Below are 20,612 nucleotides of genomic sequence, written 5' to 3' on the forward strand. Positions count from 1 at the left end.
TGCTCTCTGAATAGAATCCCATAAACCCATACTGCATCAGCAAAGCATTTCACATTTGTCGCACCATCTGCAAGGGCACAAAGAACACGAGCGTATTCGTACACACAAAGCTCCTCCTTTGAAAAGCAACAGTGAGGAGCGGTTACTGGTTATTTGCATGACCCCCAAGAGTCAATCACACCATCGCTCCGGCAGAATGATTCCCAGCTCAGAAAGTACGTCTTGTCCCTACGGGGCTTACATTTCATAAACGGAGCCCAGGGAATAAAGTAAGACTGCAGTCAATCTGTCATCCAATCTGGCCTGCTTAGAGGAGCCTGGAGCCTTTGAACCTTCACACATAACTATAAAATAATCCTGTCGTAAGCTTCCAGTCGTGTCGTTCGGCATAACTTGCCGCCGCCGCGCGGCTCGCAGACGGAATAATGGACATTTAAAAATGTGGCTGTTGTCTGAGCGGTGGCAGATTCCTCAAGCATGTTTACTTCCTGCACTCATTTATATCAGTATTTGGTGTTCTGATGGGAAAAGTACATAACCCAGCATATGGTTTTTGATGTCAACAGATTATGTAAATAGGAGATAATCTGTCCTACACTGTGTCTAACGTAATACTGGAGCACAGTCACGAATCGACTGCTATGGGATCAACACAGCGCTTTCCTCCAGAGATGGAGATCAGAGGCTGAAGCTGTATGTGATTACCATTCTGAACCAGGTCAGAGGCAGTCCGCCAGGCCGTGGCTCACCTCTAGCCAGCCGGGCTGTTTAACAGCACAACCAGCACAGTGGACGCTTTGTCTTTTCGTCTACCTTCACCAAACAACTCAGTCAGATTTCCATCGCTGCCCGTGCCTTTTAAGGGCTCGTATAAAAACTGTTGCTCAAACACCATTAAACAGTGAAGTAAACGCTTGGCCCGCAGGCTCTGTCATGACTCACATCCTTTTATTTTAAAATCAGGCACTTGGAGCTTTTCAACAGCATTAATTTAGTGGTAGTATAGGTGTTAATTGTACAAACAAATGAATGTCAGGGAAATGAGGCAGCGGGGTCACTGAACTGACGGTAATAGCCTGCCCAGTGGCAAGAAAGTTAAGATATTTTATTTCCTTACTACTATTTCTACTGCTTTAACAGGTGATATGAATATTTAAAAGCCCCTGAAAACTTGGTTCATATCTCAAGTATTTCTCCGCAACATTAAATATTCATTTAAAAAAAAAAAAGAGAGAAGCTAATCAGCTAATCTGCTTTAACGGGACTGTGTGGGTGTGCGTTCAACGGTTTTGATTGACAGCTGCCTGGCTACAACTGTCATCTCATTTTAATTGCTATATCTCTTCTGTTATATATAGTAATATAGGACCACCTCATTCAAAGTAAGAACCTGATTAAGACAGTAAGCTTTCAGGGCTTTTAAAAAAAATAATGCAGTCAGTTTTATCGATATATGTTCACCAATTTGACTTTGACTTCCCTCGAGCGGGAAAAAACAATCTACATATATTTAAGTCTAACTAGAGTTAAGGTGTCATTATATGGCGGCTGATGGATGTTCTCATCTGCAACACTTTCTGTGATTTGCAACAAACATCTGTTAAAAATGTATTCTTAATATAATTGAACCTTTTTGTAGATTGCATAATCATTCTGTCTGTGTTTTCTGGGCAGGGAGGACGAGGAACAAGGGAACAGAAAGCGAAAAGATGAATTGTTAATCTAATTTATGCGTCATGGGGCCAAAAATGAAACTTAATGGTAACGCTCTGACCAAAAGCAGACACCTATTTTATTGGATTGTTAGGATGCAAATTGGTATTTTGTAGCCTAACTGACGTCAAAGGGTAAATATGCCCGGTGTTCTCGGATTGTGACAACGAATAAAGACTAAAGGATCCTACATATTTAATGAGTTTTTTACTCACAAAGATAAAACAACATTAAGGTACAATATGTAACAGTTAACAGCTAACTCCAGCAGATGTGTCTTTAACATAATCCTTCTCATATCAACATTATGTTAATAATTCTAGTTCATTTTTGAATGTTATTCTTATATTGCACCTTTAAATATATGATTTCTTTCTAAAAACATCTGTTGGGCTGAGTTGAACTGCCCCACTTTGGGCAGTCCTGGTCTACATGTTCATAAAGACTTATTTTATTCATGATAATATACTGTATCTACTTACATAAGGTGATTTTAGGACCAGGGGGAAAGAACTGTTTACAGAAAACCAATTTAAGTAATGCTGTCAAAGTATTTATGGGGTTACTTACTAGCTGTAACAATACATTTGGCAATGATAGCATTGCTGTTGAACTTAGCGATGTATAATGTTTGGCAAGGGCGTATTTTGAGTTCTTTATCGGGCTGCTTTTGTTACAGAGACCTACACTGTAGCATCCCAGCATGCTGCTATGACTAGAGCAACATGCAGACATATTCTGCTCTAATCACCTTACCTAACATTTTCTACACTCTGAACAGCATACACCGGTACATTAGTTTCCTCTCAGAAGAAGCTTCTGCGATGGAACAAGAGTGTTCTGCTCCATTAATAATTGTCACAATAGTGGCACAGAGTTAACTGCTCTAATAATCAAGGGAAATAGGTGATTATATGGTCACAACTGAAGTATGACCATCACACCTACTAATGCTGCGTATTCCGATGATATCGAGGGTCTGTTGTATGTTACAGGTCTGCACAGCTCTCTACTTTGCGACTTGAGCCAAAATACAAACTCAATAGTGAGTTGCCATTTGCAGAAATCAGTGAGTATGGTGTGAATTTAGTTTGGGATCAGTACTGTTAAAATATTTTCAGGTATTAAGTGGCTTTGGTGGTGAGTGCAACATTGTGTGTCATCTCACAATAAATTGCTGTCCGTGTATTCTCTGTTCATATGGTGTGGTCAGCTGTTTGCAGCTGTATGTGTGTACCATGTGTGCTCTGACCTTGCTGTTGATGGTCTCTATATTATCCATCATGGTTAGCATGGCCTCTGATATGCGATATGGGAGTGAGGGGACCGCGCTGTCCACACCAGATGGTCCATCAAAGCGATCGGCCACCTGTATCATTGTTTCTGCAAAGACAGGAGACGCAGTTAGCTTGAAGTATGCGTGAAATGTTTCATGTGTGGAGCTTTGACCGAGCGATTCTGCTGCAAAGTAACATCATGTGTCGGGTGAACCTTTGAGCAAACATATGGCTGAATCGGATGCACGCGTCAGTGTGTGTGTGTGCGCTCCACACCTGCCAGATGCCTCCACTCGGTGTTGAGGTCAGCCTGGTTGGCCAGACAGCCCTTCATGACGTTGCTGCAGTAGTTGGCACAGGGTCTGGCAGAGGCCATGCCGCGGCAGTGGGGACAGTAAGTCAGCCTCATCATGGCCTTCGTGCACTCCTGGCTCAGCTGCACCTGAGGTAGGACACAGACAAAAATACACACACACCACCTGGATGAAAAATTACTGTTTAGTCAAGCATGTATGATCTAATAGCCTGAAAGATAAAAATGAAAGCGGCAGTTGGTCAAAGCGTGAATTCGACCACTTTAACTGTTGCTACTGTACAGGAGAGTTAAACAAGTGTTCGGCTTTAACAGATGAAAAGATGGAAATTTCTGTGGCCAGACAATGACAGTCACAGAACCGTGGGAGGTCACCTCCTGTGGTGACCTTTTTTTTAGTTTGCACCAGACTTTCATTCAGCACAGTTTCCTTGGAAACCACTTTGGGAGAATTCACTTTTTGTTTCACATGCGATGAAAAGGCCCTGACATTCATACAAGTATTCTCAGCCCCTCACTCCATCCTTCCTGCCTCTTCCATTTCTCTCTCTATCCCACGAGGCTGTTCCCCCAGGAAAGGGCCTTGGTGCGTGAAAAGTGAAACTGGGTTAATACCAGTAAGCTCTGTTCACAAGAGAGTACAGCTATGCATACAAAACCTCAGGAAGTGTGTGTGTGTGAGAGAGAGAGAGAGAGAGAGAGAGAGATGGGGGGGAGAGGGGGAGAGAGAGAGGTGGAACGAGCCCAGCTACGCATACAAAGCTCCTCTAAGCTGACATCTGGGCCAGCCTGATGCTTTTCCTGGAAACTGTTCCTCCAACAGCAAAGTCACAGTTAAAACCAGCTTTTAAGCAAATATACAGTGGGAATAGGACAACAATAGGAATCAGGTGGGAAAACAAATCTTAGACACTCTGGACCTGTCAGTAGTTTGGTTTGGTTGTTAGTCTGCTCAGCGTTATTGGACGTGAAAACAGACCACGGACAGTAGAATTGTCCCCTGCTGACGATACTCAGCATTAACAAAGCCAGTTCATCCGCAGCACTCGTCCTCCACGGCGTACTTATTGTGTGCGTCTCAGAATTGGCTGCACTCTTTTCATATTTTCTTCTGCATTATTTGCAGTGCTTTCCTTCACCAGCTCTAGTGTCAAACACGTCGGCTGTACAGTTTCCAACGTCCTTCACTGTGCTCTGTTTTTAGTCTTGGCTGTATTCGGTGACTATTTATGGGTGCATCAGCCCAATTTCCCCGCATGGATCATTAAAACTTAATCTAATCATATTTGATCCACATAAAGCAAAAGCTATTTATTTTGACACTGTTTCATCCCTATATTAAATCTAAAACTAAAAAAAAATCAAAAATACATAATAAGCCTAAATTAAGCCTTAGTGTATCTGTGATGTATTAAAGCGACCAACAGCATTTTAGTAATTATTGCCAGAAGAGGACAGAATAAAGTGAAGTAAGTGACACAGAAAAGCAATAACCACATTCCCAGGCTTAATCTCAAGTCATATGAGACATGAGTCAGAGCCTCACTCCTGCCCTCCTTTTCTTCCCTCCTCCCGTCCTTACCCTACCACTCATTAGCCGGGGATGAGTCAGATGAATGCTTTTTTGGTGAGGCAGAAGAGGGAGTGTGCAGGGATGAGTGGAGAAAAAGAGTTAAAAAAGCAACGAGGTTCGCCGAGGAGCGGTGGCAGGGGAGTTAACCCCCCCCCCACCCCCCAAAAAAACCCAGGGTGATGTTAATGAAGGACAGACAGTCGTTAATCTAGTTTCTGTTACATCATCCATACAGTATTAATGCTGGGAATCCCAGGCCACGCACAACAGACATGAAACAGCGTGTAACACCTCCATGGTGTTAATTGGACGTTGATGTTGACAACTTCCTCTGTAACCTTGGAGCTGTGGAGCACCAGGCACTGTGAAAGACGGGCTGCCGCGGTAATAACTCATTAACCTAGGGCTGAAAACTCAGGATTATCTTTGTTGTGATAACTGTGATTTTCAGAAAACATCAAAGCAGCAATGAATAATCAATTAATAAATTAATTGTCAGCTATTACCTTTATTTTGCCAATTATTTTGATAATCACTAAATGGGTTTGAGTAATCTTTGAGAAAATGTAGTTTTTTCTCTAAAATTCTCTGATTCCACCTTTTTAAATGTGAATATTTTCTTTCCTCTGTGGTAGTCAGCTGAATATCTTTGGGTTGGGGACAGAACAAGACATTGAAGACGCCATCTTGGGATTTTGGAAACATATTTTACCATTTTCTTTACCCTAACCCTAACCCCAAGGATAATTTTCTGCATGTTCTGTAAAAAAAGACATTCTAATATAGCCGCATGTGGGACAACTTATACACCGATATGATATATCTGTGATGGGCTTATATCATCTTAAAGGTGCAATGTGTAGTTTATTAGTTTAAACCCTTCACAAATTAACTAAAATGATAAAAAAAAAAGTGAAGAAATAACAGTTTTCAGATTATGTAAAAGACATCTATGTATATGTGTGTTGCAGGAATATCTATTAAATTTAGCATGCTAACCAGCTAGCCCCTAGGCATTTTGTACCTTAAAAGGTGATAGTCCGATAGTAAACAACACTAACACTCCTCCAGTGGTCTGGGCAGAGCCGGCTTAAACACCTGCTAGCAGCTAGCAGCAGTTACTGGTTACTCTAGTTACATGCTGCCCCCTGTTTGTTTGGAGTATGAATACAACAGGTGGCCAATTCTTACACATTGCACCTTTAAATAAATCACAAATGGTTTATTGCCAATCAAAACAGTTACTGATACATTTTCTGACTAAGAAACTGATCGCATATACTATACTCGCCTTTCAGGAGATGTCAAGAGATCGTTTTAGGTTTTAGGGTTATGAGATGACTGTGCTACATTTTAACCCCCACAGCCTTACTTGTCCTTGCCTCACCTTCACAACATGCTCCCCATACCTGTCGGTACTTTCTATATTGCCCGGAGCAGCCGAGCCCGAGACTCTTCTGCCTGTCTCGCTCTCTCTGCTTGTCTTTCCTCTGTAATTAGTAAGGATATATGAGCGACCTCTCCCCCCCCTCGTGTTATAGAGCGAGCTGATCCAGACTCCTTGCCTCCAGAGTGAGCTATGTGGCGCGTGGCCTACTTCCTCCACTCCCCTGCCCGAGGGAATAAAAGCAGTCCGTAAAAAGTTGAGGACACAGCAACTGGTGCAGCCCCGGAGCGAAAGCAGGGGAGGAATTAATTCTTAACCAGAAAGACAGAGTGCATCTGACTGCTCTCTTCTCTCTTTTTTCCCTCTTACAAGAAAACATCCCTCAAATTATTCATTTTTTTTCCTTCTTCCACGCATCTCGATCTCTCTCTGCCTCCCTTTTTCATGAAACTCTTTCATCACCTTTCACTGCAGCTCTGATTTCTCATGACTAATCCACCTAAAAACATTGCACGGATTCATGTCGTGTTTCATGCTAGTTTCAAGTTGGTAGCGAACACAAAGGCGTTCGGAGCGCGCACGGAGACATGTTTCATTTTATTTCCTCCAGCTTTACTCTCTCAAGCAGTGTAATACTTCCCTGAGCAGCGTGTGGTAAACATCTTCAGTCACTGGGCCCTTTAAGTGGCAATACATAGCTATAAATAGAGCGGTTGTCTCATTAGGGCCCAATCAATCGAAGATAGAATTACAGAGGAAAAGGAGGGGAAAGCAAGGATCCACATAAGCACACCGAGCTATTGACACTTAAAGGAGACAGAGGACAGTGCAGGGCACAGCTCTGGGAAATATCAGTACAGTTTACTGGGGGAAGAAGGATTGTGTAAGTAATAAAGGGACATGAAAGCAGTAGCTGGAGTTTGTCACTTTTTCTTCCTCTCACTTTCTCTCACTGTCTCATTTGTTCCCATCACAGTGCTCTTCCAATCTGCATTTAGCACTGCACAGTGCCGATTCTGCGCTGGGGTAGAACGACAGTAACGTACAGATTGTGAATACGAAATTGAGCAGTTGGTCGAAGTCGACTCCTTTTCCAGTCAAACTGTACCGAGCTGGCCTCAACTCGGATGATTCAGGGAAAAAATTACACATTCCGTCTTCTCGCACAGTTCAGTGGACCGAGCTTGGTAATTCCCTTTTTACAGAGATCGTCCAAGTGTGTCCATAGTGACTATCCTTGCAATACAGACTTTTGATGAGTGTGTGTAAATAGGGCAGAAGGCACTCAGTGACCTCATTCAGAGTGGCAGCGGCTCCAGTGCCCTGGCATTAGCGCCGGGATGACATTTGGTAATTTCGTAAAAGCCGTGCTAATTATTTACGCATTTTCCCTAGCCAGCTTAATGAACACATCGCTCAGTGTCCTTCAGGACCTGCGAAATGGCATCAGACGGGAAAGGTGCATTATGAAGAAGCCGCATGGTGGAAATTAGCATCACTCGTTGGAGGGGAAAGATAGAATGCTGAGGTGTGCATGTGTTTCTTATGCACTAAGAGAGCGATTGGTAGTTTAGCGTCTTGCAGGCAGACCTATGAAGGGTAAACCCATGTGACACAAATCATAAATAGCATTTTCACCTCAGTGTATTGCCCATGCTAATTCTGATCCTTACTCCCCTGTCTGCTTGCTTGAGTCTAACCCTCAGTTCACACTTGGCATTATCACGTCTCTCGACATCCATCTCGCGTGACCACATCGGGACACAATGATTTTACACAAAGAAAGAAAGAACTTAATGAAAAGTACTTGCCGAATTTATAAGAGGGCCAAAATAATTAAGAATCTGTCATCGACAGAGTTTCACAACATTTATAATGTTTCTCCAAACTTAAAAACAAATAATGGAAATAAATGGAGCATTTTTTAAGGGAGTCTGGCAACTTTCTCAGCGGGTAAAAACAATATAGGAAATAAGTTTCCTACTACTTTTTGCTGCATTTCTTAAATTTGAGTTTAACCATCAATGAAATGTCTTCTTTCATACATTTAGTGTGAATGGTGAAATATGTTGAAACAGTGTGTTCAAACAGCTGCTCAGAAGCATTTGACACAGAAGCAGACAGGCAGGTACAGCTCTGCTGCGAAAAACTGACACTTTTTACAAGGAAAGAAGCTACAACTTAATGTATTACGTTAAATGCCGAATTGACAAGACAATTTACAAGAGAATTCAAATAAATTTGAATTTGTTGAAGCCGTTTCGCAAAGCTTTTTAAGTTTCTCTTCATTCAACAAATCTCACAATTGTGTGATTTCTTGAGGGATTCAGGGGATGTTGCAGTTTAATAGTTAGATCGGTTGAAGCAGACAGTGTGCTCATAAAAATCTGCTGCTAACATTGGCAGGTTAGGAGAGCCCAAACATGTAGGCTAGTCAGCATGTCATCCACTCTGCCTGTCGTCGTGGCTCCTTCTTCTTGTTTCACGGAGGACGTCAGTTGAGTAGGCGGTCTATTAATGTGTCTGAAGACACATGTGCACACACGGCCCAGGCCAGCTCCAAATGTGGTCTTAGTTGGGCAGGATCCAGACATAGGCATTATTGACACATGCCTGGGCCTTAAGCTATATTTTTCTATTGCTTATGAATACCAACATATGAATAGATAACCTAAAATATATACCTAACTAAATTAATGGGTATAATCAATGCGTCTTGGGGGCATTTACACTTGTACGAGCTGTCCACTTGTGTTAAGCAGTAACTGTCATGTCTCTAGCTCCGTTAGACGGGTTGCATGATTACCTGAGCCCCAGTTTCAGTCGTCACTGTCTGTGCCCTGTTATTCACCAGCTTCCCGCTACGCTAGACTAGCTGTTTTCGTTGTTATTCCTGATTTTAGTCCCCTGTGGATGTGCATGTGCAATGCTTTGCTGCATCCAGGTCCCTAATTGAGACATCCTCAGGTCCCTCTGTGTGGGTGGCGCCTACTTTCTGGGCCAAAGTGAAGCAGAGAGAGATGTTGCTTGGCCAGGCTGTCTAACTCTGATGCTAGCGCACAGTACAGTGTGTGCCGCCCACAGTGCCTCGCGGAACACATACATCAGACTGAAAGGGAAAAGGATCATATAGATTATTTTTTTGACACGCATCCAAATCTGTGGCCTTGCAGTCACGTACCGGCAACACAACCAATTTCGTCATGCCACTGTTTTTTCCCCCTTTTCGTGCTTACACACACACCCTGACCTTGTAATATTTCACCATAGGAAAAAAAAATTGTAATATTCATCTCTGGTCCGGCATCGGTTTTCTTAAAGGATGTGTATATTTCTCACGGGGCCCCTGCTCTCCACACTCTCCTTGCCCAGCGTCTGACGGGAGATATTTTTCACTGGTGCGTCAATACCGGCCACCTCCCTCTCAGGAGCTGAAATGATTTCCTAGTCTTGCTCTGATCTTAACCTTACTCTTGTCTTATACGCCGAGGGGACCATTTCTCTCGGGAGATATTAACCCTCCCCGCGGCCCAGGGAGACATTTTTCAGCGTGGAGCTGACATTAACTGTTGTTGCAGGGGCTGATTGTCTGAGCCGCAGGCCATACTTTATGGAGCCTTTCGTTTCCACCAACATTGATCTGCCACTGCTTTATACTATGCGCATGGACTGGTAAAAACAGGCCTGTGTGTGAGTGTGTGTGTGTTAAGGTGTTCACATCAAGGAGAGATGAATACCGACCCTTTAACACATGAATACAGATGAGCATGTAGTGGGAGCAGAGAACATTAGCACATTAGACACCAGTGAAAAAGCAGGCAAACGGGACTATAACCTTGCGGGGAAAGAGACTAATCAGTGATGAGATGCATGCAAAAAGAAATAGACAGGAGAGAAAACAAATGGGGGGGAAGAGAGGTTTTACCTGGGACACCTTGCGCACCACCTCCCCGCTGACAACCAGCCCCTGAACAAAGGAACGTGCCGCGACGAACGTGCGCGTGACCATCATCTTCATCGTACGGGGCGTCTCTCCGAAGGGCCGCAGTGTCTCTATCTGCTTAGACACGCAATCCAAGTAGTCCTCACCTGTAACCGACACACACATCATTAAAATCTTCATCGAAAGAATAATAAAGAATCCGAAAAAGCTTCAGCTGCAGTGCTTTTTATCAGTCCAGATGGTTTTGGTGTGAGGTGTCCAGTTTTGGAGACATCAGCTGCAGAGATGTCTGCCTTCTCTCAAATATAATGGCACTCTGCTGCAGCCACTCAAAATAATCCACAGACCTTGCTGGGAGCAATTTCATGTAGGAACTATTTTCTTTCTGTTGAACTACAGCCTCCGGCCGTATCGCCCAGCAGAAGGAAGCGTGCATGTACTCAAAGACAAGAGGCTGGCAAACTAGGGTAGATAGCATTACAGCCTCTTGCAGCTTGCTTCTGTGCATTGATACAGTTGGCAACATGATACAGCTCACAACAAGGTCTGTGGATTATCTTGAGTAACTAGGTCATGATTTCTGGAAAGAGACTTTGCTGTTGAGTTTTTAAAATGTGTTTTTTTTGGCGGCAGAAGGCAGACGGCCAATACCTCCCAAACTCTGCAGCTCACATCAATACAACCTAGATGGATAAATAATCTCAACACCTTTTGTTTTTTTATCTCATGCATTCTCTTCTCAGTTAATAAACCTGTGCTCGTAACGCAACATTAACCTCTTTGTTGTCATTTGGTGTTGTATAAAAAAAAAAAACCCAGCTAGATGTACCTATGAAATACTGCTTGTTAGCCTGTTGGAAGAGCTTCTCCAGCAGCCTGGACCAGAAGTCGTTGAGCACCTCTTCCAGGTTGACATTGGAGCCTCGGTAGTAGTGCCTCAAATCCGTGTAAAGGTCAGAGAAGACCTGCCAGTTCTGGGAGTAGAGTAAGCCATACGTTTGAGTGAAAGTCTCCTGTAGACTGATCTCTGAGCGGTTGAGCAGCTCCAGGAAGTAACCTGCAAACAAAGAAAATAAATGGTTTTGAAAAAGAGAAGAAGGAAGTGCCTCTGAGTCGTACTTACAGTGTCACAGCAAGTACAAATATAAACTCAAATGCGGAGAAAGTGGATTATTTTTACAATTCCAAAAAATTTTCCTCTCTTCTTCTCACGGCTTTGTGCTGCATACTAACACTGCCTCACCGTCGGTGAACCTTAAGTAGGAGTATGCAAGAGTGTCCCGAGGGAATGTCAGACAACTGACAGCGCTTCAGGGTGAAGTATATACCGCTCCAAGTGAGGATTTACAGATATAGGGTACAGGCAGAGGCAGTCAGGCTGTCAGTCTTGGAGAAATAAAGTAGGAGACCGTTAAAGTTTGACTGAGATGAGCACAAAACAAAAACAAGGGGAGCACACTGGAAAATCCAAGCCCTAAAGAAATGCTCTAATGTTTCCTACACTACATTTACATACATGATTGGGACATGATATTGCACATACGGAATATCTAATACAACCCAATGCGACTCAACTTATAGCTGCAACACCTTTTTCGGGTTTAGAAATGTTATTTACTGTGAGGCTATGGCATTGGATTGTATTTGATTAGACTGGTGTAGCCTAAACTCCATATCTACCAGAGTTTTTTGGGTCAGGGTTGAGTTTTGATCGAGGGGCATACAGTCACACACAGAGTTTGTTTTTGTGGATTCCAGCTGGTAGCACAATGATTTTTACATCAATTTTGTGCTTAGACAACATTTATCAATCAGGCTCTGTTCTGGCAGCAGAAAATTCAGCAGCAACAACAACATAGCCAGACCAATCCATCCATTCAGTCCAAGGTTTTCCCGGCATCTTCCCCTACACAATAGGTTCAAACCGGGTGTATGTGTGTGGCAGGGAGATGTGTTTACTGTGCCGGCGTCTTATCTCTGCCTGCCACCAGCCCAGATCGGGGGGAGACGAGAGAAGGGAAGGTTGTGGCCTCCACGGGGGACACCGTGCCTGGAGCTAGCTCATCCCCCTAACGAAGCTGTTTTTAAAAACATCATAACACACGCAAAAAAAATAAAAATCCACCGCACACCACGCTCCTGCATATTTAAACCAACATTCAAACACACCCTGTCACCGTACAGTTTCCCTGACAACAATATATGGAAAAACCGAGGCAAAGTTATACAGTAGCAAAACTCCAACGCCCACATGCGCACGGCCTGAAGACAATCACAGCACTTGGAGTTACATAACTTGTTAATATGCTAAGCTCATCCTGACCCATCTGCGTGGCATTATCTAAGCGCTGGCCTTGTTGGATGGATACTGTATCTCTGTTCTGCTTTCCCACTCATTAATAAACACCAGCCGGCCCGCTTCACCGCTGCTGTTATTTGCTGCTTTCCTCTGGCATTTTTTGCAGACTCACAGCTAAAAGGTCTACTCTCATCGGAGCCGGTGATTTGAAGAGATGTATTTAGCACTGAATGTGCTCCTGTGAAGAATCAATCCACTCTCAGACGACCACTCTGAGACATTCATCATTTCATATTCCTGCTTTTGCTACATTAAAAGGCCATCCTGTGCTTGGTACTTTTAGAGCACCTTAAAAATGTACTACCTTTGTTCTGGTGATGAGAACTCCTTACCCCGGTGCACCAGCTGCACATTTCCCCCCCTTACAACATCAGCCTTGTTTGGTGCGTTGACATTTCCCTGAAGTGGGTTTCACTGTAGAGTATTAAGTTATGTAATGTTGTCAGTCAGTCTCTGGTTTTTGATGCGCACTTGTCTCTAGGCGGAAATATTTGCTTCTAATTGGGTTCACAAACACAGTAGGGGACTGACATCTATAAGAATCTAATTAAAAACGGCTTTATTTTAAAGCGGCCTCAAGGAGCTTTCATTTCTTGTTGACACTGGCGGCCCCTGTGGACAAAAGTGGTATGAGCATCACTGCCTCGTGTCCTCAGGTCTCGAGCTGTCTAACACGTGCATTTGTTTTGAAGGCGAGTGAAAATAAGATGATAGGATTAAGATATAGCAAGAAGTTTGGCGGAAAAGGAAAGAAGTGACTGAAAAAGAAGCGAAACCAGAGTTAACATTAGTGTTTCACTCTTAAATGATGCCAAACTTATGTGTAACATTTATTCTAGACTGGTAGGTAAACAAAGGTTAATGCTAACATTGGGTATGTAGCGATAGCTTGGCCAATTGAATAATATGTTAGCTAAGTTAGCTGTTAGATGAAAGAGGGGAAGAAAGACGTATGGGAATTTGATGGTGGCACATTCTTACATATAGCACCTTTAATTTTATGATTTTTTCCAATCCAAATAAGTTGCAATCCGACCCCCGCCCTTACAAATAGCCTTTTTGCCCATGGTCTTGTTTGCTCATGTAGGTCATAAAGAGGCCTGAGTATTAAACTGAGACTGTTTCATAACCAGTTAAAAACTCTTTGTGGTATGTTTAAATGTTGCCATATTCTGGTCTTTTGCTGTACTGTGCTTCTCCTCACTGGTGTTATATAATCAAATACATTTTTTTTTAATTTTTCAACCTTAAAATAGGCAGGTTTTACTAAATGTGTACATTTTATTTAAATTAACTAAGCACCTACCTATTTGGTTTTAAGCCCAACTGTAAGATGACAAGAACTGTGATGGACCATGTTCAATTTGTTTGATATATCCTTTATGAATAAATGAGGGTAAAGGAAATGAGTCCATTACGCAACGACAGAAAAGGTTGACGCAAAGTGTTCTCAACAAGACGGAGAAACCTTTCTAGTCAGCTCCTCATTATAGCTGCAGACCTCAGCGCACAGAGCAAAATGGCAACATAATGAATGGTGTCGAGCCTTGTCTTCGGTGTGACGCAAGTCATTTCTTAGATTATAACCGTCTTTGAGATAACTGCTTCTGACATGCTGTGGCCGTACGTCCGGCACTTGCGTAGCAGCGAGAGTTCCTGGCTGGATGACACGTCATTCCCCTGTTCCTTGACCTCCTGTCACTCAAACTCTCTGGAAGCGAAGCTCTTGGCCAGCCTCAAAGCACCAGGAGAGCCGCATCTATGTCATTCACACAAGCACACGCATCCACAAAAAAATAATACTTCCAGGAGTCAGCAGAAAAGCATGCGCACAGAGACACAAACTTCAAAGCTGCACCACATCCACACATAGACACAAGAGCATCACTGGCCATCGCACAAACAAACACAAACACACAAACACACACACAATCCAGAGTACACAGTGGCAGCCAGACAGACAGACAGGGAGCAGCTGTGACAGGTGCAGCTTTGCTTATAATCCCCATTAGGATTCACTCCTGCTGTGTACTGTCAGCCATACTGTAAAAATGCCTTAACTCCGGCTAAACGAAAAGGATTTCAGCAGAAATAGTTTCATTTAGGTGCTGGAGTGAAGTTGTTGCCCTGGTAAATGAATTATCCACATTTCTGTTTACAGTCCTAATGTGTGTTTTTAAGTGCTCTGGGATCACCACATGTGGAGGGCAGATCTTGGTAAATGGCATCACGCTGTCCAGTTCTCCTCTGCCCTTCAGCTCAAGTGAATAATGATGATCATTAGTATTACTCATAGCCCCTGTGCATGTGTGTGCGCATGTGCTTTTTGTGTGTTCCAGATGACCTTTCTCATTCTTCATCTGTTTGTGTCTCCATGATATGTGGAGCCACAGGCTCATCCCTTCCTTCACCCCCTCCTGCCTTTAACTCTCTCTCTTTCTCTCCCTCAATCCTCCATCATCCCTCAAAGCCTAACCTCCACCCCCCTCACCCGTCCCCAATCCCAAGTGTCTGCTCTCCCAGGAAGGAGTGATGGGAGAGGGCTCTTAATTGCTTTATCCCAGCACATCGGGTGTGGGAGGGACAATGAGGGGACAAACAATAGTTGGGCTAGTTTTATTCATTTTTAGAGTGGTAGTCATGTGGGGGACTGTCGCCATCATGAACTTTAAGTTGATGAATAATTGTCATTGTGTTAATTGCTTTTTCTCTTCATCTTATGCCACTAGCAAAAAAATATGGTCTCATTTGAGCTGAAACAAAAGACTCAACAGCAGTACGGTCAGGACAGCCCATTTCTTTTTCCCCATCATTGTTTTTTTTTGTTTTTTTTCAACCTGAACTTTATGCTAACACACTGTATTCAACCAATTGCTGGAACCATCACTTGATATCAGGTCATAATATGTATGAATTGTGACAGGCCTACATTGTAAAATCTGACAAAGTGACTTTACTTAAAAAAAATTGAGGAAACCAATTATCTCCAAATTACCAAGTAAAGTAGACTAATCATTTCCACTTGTTAAAGCTTTTTAGCTTGTACAAGTTAAATTTAATAGTCTACTTCATTTGGTAATTCTGAGATAATCAGTTTCCTGACGGTAAGTAAAGGCAACTTTTAAAGACATGAGGAAGCTGTATCGCCGAAAATTGCTGTTTTTCTACAGTTACTGTATGTTGCCCTGGAAATCATTTAGGATTGCATCGGGTTAAAATAATTGTTTAAAATAAAGTTAGAGTTATTTCCAGCGCTCTGATTATATCTGATGAAAGTCAAGCAGACAAAAAGCGCAAATTAATAAAGACACCAGCAGTCAGCATGACAGTGAGCAAGGATTTTGTATCATTTTTGTTTTATAGTATAGCCCAGAAAACTAATTTGCCTCCAAGGTCTTTACAATCTGTACAGCATATGGCACCCTTCATAAACATACCAGACTCATTATACCATATATTTCACAGAGTAGGACTGGGCTTTGATTCAACGGTTAATCATATTGCGCTCTATGATCTTATTATAACTTGAAATTACTGTCCAGATTTCAAGCAAATAAACAAGCAAAATGAGCTACTGAGCATCGTTCATCAGTTTGACTGCTTTGTATGTGATTTGGCAAATATGGCGCAATATCGTCTTATCTCCACTGTTAGTCGAGCTGCGCTACAGAGAACAACCCCGCTGACTTCATACTGTCATTAACAGCAACAGTTTTTTTCTTTCTAAGGAAATCTCTGTCACCACACTCTAATCTGCCACTCCCATCCGACTTATGCACACACACTTATTGCAAGTCAGGTCAAGCATGTGTGTCTTAATGACTTTCTTCCTGCAGTGAAAGGGGAGTTAATGATTTCATTTGTAATCACTCCGAGCTTCACATCCAGGCCACCTTGACATGTTAGAGGCTTATTTTAACTCTCTTCCCACCTTCTCTTATCCCACTGCTTATAAACCTGATAAGACACACGCACACACCTTCAAGTGCACACAGATAACCCTCATATACCGTAAAACTATGTATTAAGTATTTCACCTTCTTCTACAGTTCACTCTCGGTCTTTTATCAATCAATATAGTGCTTTAAAAGCAGACGAGTAGCCTCTACCTCCACATGCCCTCCTTCCCCTATCTGTCTCTCTGTCTCTATCTCTATCTTCAGTCCTCCTCCTCTGCACTGTCTCTTGTGTCAAGTTCTGTTATTGACCAGATATGCTGTGTAACACAGAGGTACCATTAATGTTCCTCCATGCTGCTGTCAATCACTCTCGCTGAGGGCATGGATTGATCCCGAGTTACTTTCTCACACAGAGGTATTAACTGACCGAGGCTTGCGCTGCTCATTCCACAGTAATCCAAGAATCAGTTTCCTCATACAGAGAGCTTAGCGGTAGTCTGGCAACGTGTGCCACTGTCTAATAAAGTGGTAACTCACGGCAGTTGATTGCACAATCTGATCCAAAAGTGGCTGGTGATTAAGCAATCACAGGCCGACGAGAAATCACTGAATCTTTAATGACGTGTCTGTTCTCACCTAACTTCCCCCGTCTCCTGCAAAAACTCACTTTGTTTCCTCCAACCGGCTTTTTACATTGTCTCGCATGTGCAGGAAATGTTTCAAGGCACTCGCGAGACCGTGTTGGAGGACTAAAAAAATAGAAAATAAAATAAAAAAACGTACAAAAAAATATACAATCCAAGTTCTGGAAAGGCTTGATTTTTTCGAATGAATAAGTTTCCCACTCAGTGAAATGGAATAGATGTTGACATAAATGCTTAAGAATACAATAGGTTCATAGGGTCCATAAATAGAAAACTAGCTGAGAAACATAACAGATCAACTGATTTTTGGCAGTGCACCCGTTACTGACATGGGAGGATTAAATAGAAAACGAGGATCAGTGAAAGAATGAAAGAGAGTAAGAGGGAAAAAAGGGCTGCAAAAGCAGTAATTGTATATCTCTTTTCAAATCTGACAGCCTTAATTCAATTTGTCCATTTGACAAGTGCTGAATGATCATATTAGCTGGATCGTTCTTTGGCAAGGAAGGGAGAGTGCAGGGAGACAGAGAGCCAAGGATGAGGCTCATTCCAAGAGGAGAGGAGGAGAAAATCAGGTGGCACTGGTGCATTAAAAAGTCAAACTAGAGGGATCAGAGAGAGCACAGGCCGTACCCCCGCCAGGGCTGCACTAAATTTGTTATTACAACAGCAGAACATTTTAAGCTGCATCTGGTTCCGATCTGCATCAAAATAAACAATCAGGCTGATTGGCTGACGGCTGCCATGAATTTTGGAAAAAATATTCAAATCCTGTCTGGGAATATGAGGCGTCTGTGTGAGACCCAACTGTGCAACATTCATGTGACTCAAACTCAGGGATACTCAGTTATGGCAGTTAGATTATATCATGTTGGTGTAGCGCCGCCTGTGAGCTTAATGCCATTGCATTTTTCAGAATTGCTCACCTTGTCACCTGTATCTGGTTTAAAGTGCATGATGCATTCAATGGATGTTTGGCCATGTGTGAAATTTGGTACAACTGGCCTATGCCAACATCCTCAGAGGTACTGCAACGAACTTCTAACTGGTCTCAACCTAACAGATGCTGCTATGTGACCTAATATGATCAATCAGCAAAAGGCTATTTCTGAGTAGTTATTGTTTATGCCTGTCACAGGGTCGGAGTCCAACTTATCTTTGTTGGGTAAGTGATTACATTTTTTTTCTTTTTCATACTGCCCAGAACAAACAAAAAAGTTTCTTGTATCAGTTTTAAGCAAGGAATCCTTCTATAGTATCCCTCCTGGTTTAAAAAACTATCTTTCAAAATGTAAAAAGGTTTCATAAATGGCAATATAATGAATTTACCTGTGTAAGTGTATTTGCTGCCTAAACCTATCCAAGTAGTATATAAAGACACGGAAAATAATAAGTGAGTAATAAATTCCAAGCACATTTCAATCCATGATCATTCGATCAAGTGTCCGATACGTAGCCCACTCAACCACAGCAGCTTACTCCAGTTGAGGTCTCCATCGATATTTCACTTAGCAACATTAACTGTGGCATTACACGGCCAACACCAACACGAGTCGCAAAGCTATGACATCACGACAGCATGATTGGTCAGTTTCAGTGTTGGCCAGGAACAACATTAATTATTCTAGGAACAGCACCAACCCTGCTTACTACTTGCCTCCTTATTTTACTGAAATATGTTAAATAGATTCTGAGATATCCTCTATCTTGAAAAAATGGACAGAAAGGACAGGGAAGACAGACTCAGACACACTGACAGCCTCTTTAGCAGGCACCAGATGGTTGTGAGATCTCTACTTTTTCTACCTCTGCAGTACCCATGAACCTCGGCCTTCGTTACGTCCCCACCTGTGCAAGGACAATGAAAAAATAAGCACAACGGCCCATAAACAAACACGGCTGTCCTGGGCGCACTGAATGCGCGAATGATGATCTGGGAGCCATTAGACTGTTTATGTGTCAGTCTGACTTTCCATCAGTAACAACACTTATCACACAAATACTGTGCCCCGGGAGCAATGAAAGCCCCTTAGCCAGCATTTAGATGCTATTAAAAGGTCTCTTCTATTAAACAAGCCGACACATCACATAATGCATGTCATTTATCAACAGGCTCTCTGTGGAAGTCTGTATTCCACTTCCTCTCTTCCTCTCTTGTGACTTTGCCTGGCTAGCATTATGCACAATTTACCCATGCCTGTTTCTCTCCAATCCATCTGGTTCTCTTTTTCAGCTTTTTCCCTCGCTTGCCTCCTCCCAAACTCCATACCATTCCTTACCCTCACTATCATTTTGTTCTCTTCACCCCCCCTCCAGTCTGTCTAATCTTACTTTCCACTGCTTGCCCCAATAGCATCCTTTCTAACACTGCATTCCTCTTTCTTCTCCTCTCTGTCTTGCTCTCTCCCTCTACTTCATCCTTCCAAGGCGCCACGGCGCCAAGTGAGTAATGTGTTTGGCATAATTAGGCCAGTGTACTCCTGGTCCCCACCGACGTGATTTGCATGCAGATAAATTGAGCCAATCAAGCACCACAATGGGAGCAGATGTCCTTGTCTTTCATGACATCATCAGAGGTGACCCTGAAAGCAGGAAATTAGAAGGTGGGCGGCAGGAGCGAATCAAATCATGTTGTCTAATTGTGGGAATCTTGCGTCGCAGATGTAGAAAGTGTCACCAGTGAATAACCTCAGTGAGTGTGAGTTTAGTTATTTGGTGAAAGGCAAAGAAGACTGGGCTGAATCTGGTTGAAAAAAATATGTTGGTACAGCTGCAAGCGAGTAGATTTCAGTCATGTTGGGTTAAATGAATACAATCATTTAGTGCCATTTATAGATTGATTAATTTTCCTACAATTTTCATTCAAAAGATTCAATGAATATGATGTTTTTGTGCTGTAAACAAGCTGTCCTCATTATAGTCTGTTTCCAACTACTTCTAACTTGTTTTTTTTCTTTTATTTCTGCTGCAAATTTGTTTGTTGGGGTGTGTTCCACTTTGCTTTGTACTTTCCCGTTTTCAAAGTTTGATAAGAAAGGTCTGTTTCTCATCAACTCAAAAAAAAAAATAAGATAAAATAATTTCTAAAATGAAATCAGTTGCCAGATTTTAAGGCACACCCAGCTAAAACTAATGAGGCAACATACAAAAGCCCTTCCAGTGTCCTTTCTGTGTGCTGGCGCCCGTCAAACATCCTGAATCCGCCACTGGTCTTAATTAAACTTTAAGCAGTAGCTTGTGGTGCTGTTACGTTAAATCAAAGTTCTTTTAGGCAGGTCACGCCACTCAGCAGCCATCTTGGCAACGACCCTGGGTGGTTATTTTGGGCTAACAAGACAAGGTCCCTATCTAAATGAATGAGGAGAGAGGTATAACTTCAATTTCAATGGCCAACGTGACATAAAAACTGCATGTATAGAATCACCAGTCAAATCTGATGAAATCCGCTAAAAAATGTGGTTACTTTGCCCCAAAATAAGCTTAAAACACTTTCCCCCCCACAGG

The 20,612-nt window shown here is 42.6% G+C and overlaps 1 protein-coding gene across 1 annotated transcript in view; it reads right to left on the reverse strand.

The window, feature by feature from the left end:
• gpc1b (glypican 1b) overlaps positions 1-20,612 on the reverse strand; it is a 72,009-nt gene that overhangs the window by 6,465 nt on the left and 44,932 nt on the right. The window contains exons 4-7 of the mRNA XM_084369161.1: positions 11,036-11,263; positions 10,189-10,352; positions 3,267-3,432; positions 2,966-3,096 (exon numbers count right to left, since the gene is read on the reverse strand). Coding sequence (XP_084225287.1) covers positions 2,966-3,096; positions 3,267-3,432; positions 10,189-10,352; positions 11,036-11,263 — 689 coding nt within the window. The remainder of the gene's footprint in view (positions 1-2,965; positions 3,097-3,266; positions 3,433-10,188; positions 10,353-11,035; positions 11,264-20,612) is intronic.

This window comes from Pagrus pagrus, assembly GCF_965226575.1.
Source record: "Pagrus pagrus genome assembly, chromosome: 12".
Taxonomy (NCBI): domain Eukaryota; kingdom Metazoa; phylum Chordata; class Actinopteri; order Spariformes; family Sparidae; genus Pagrus; species Pagrus pagrus.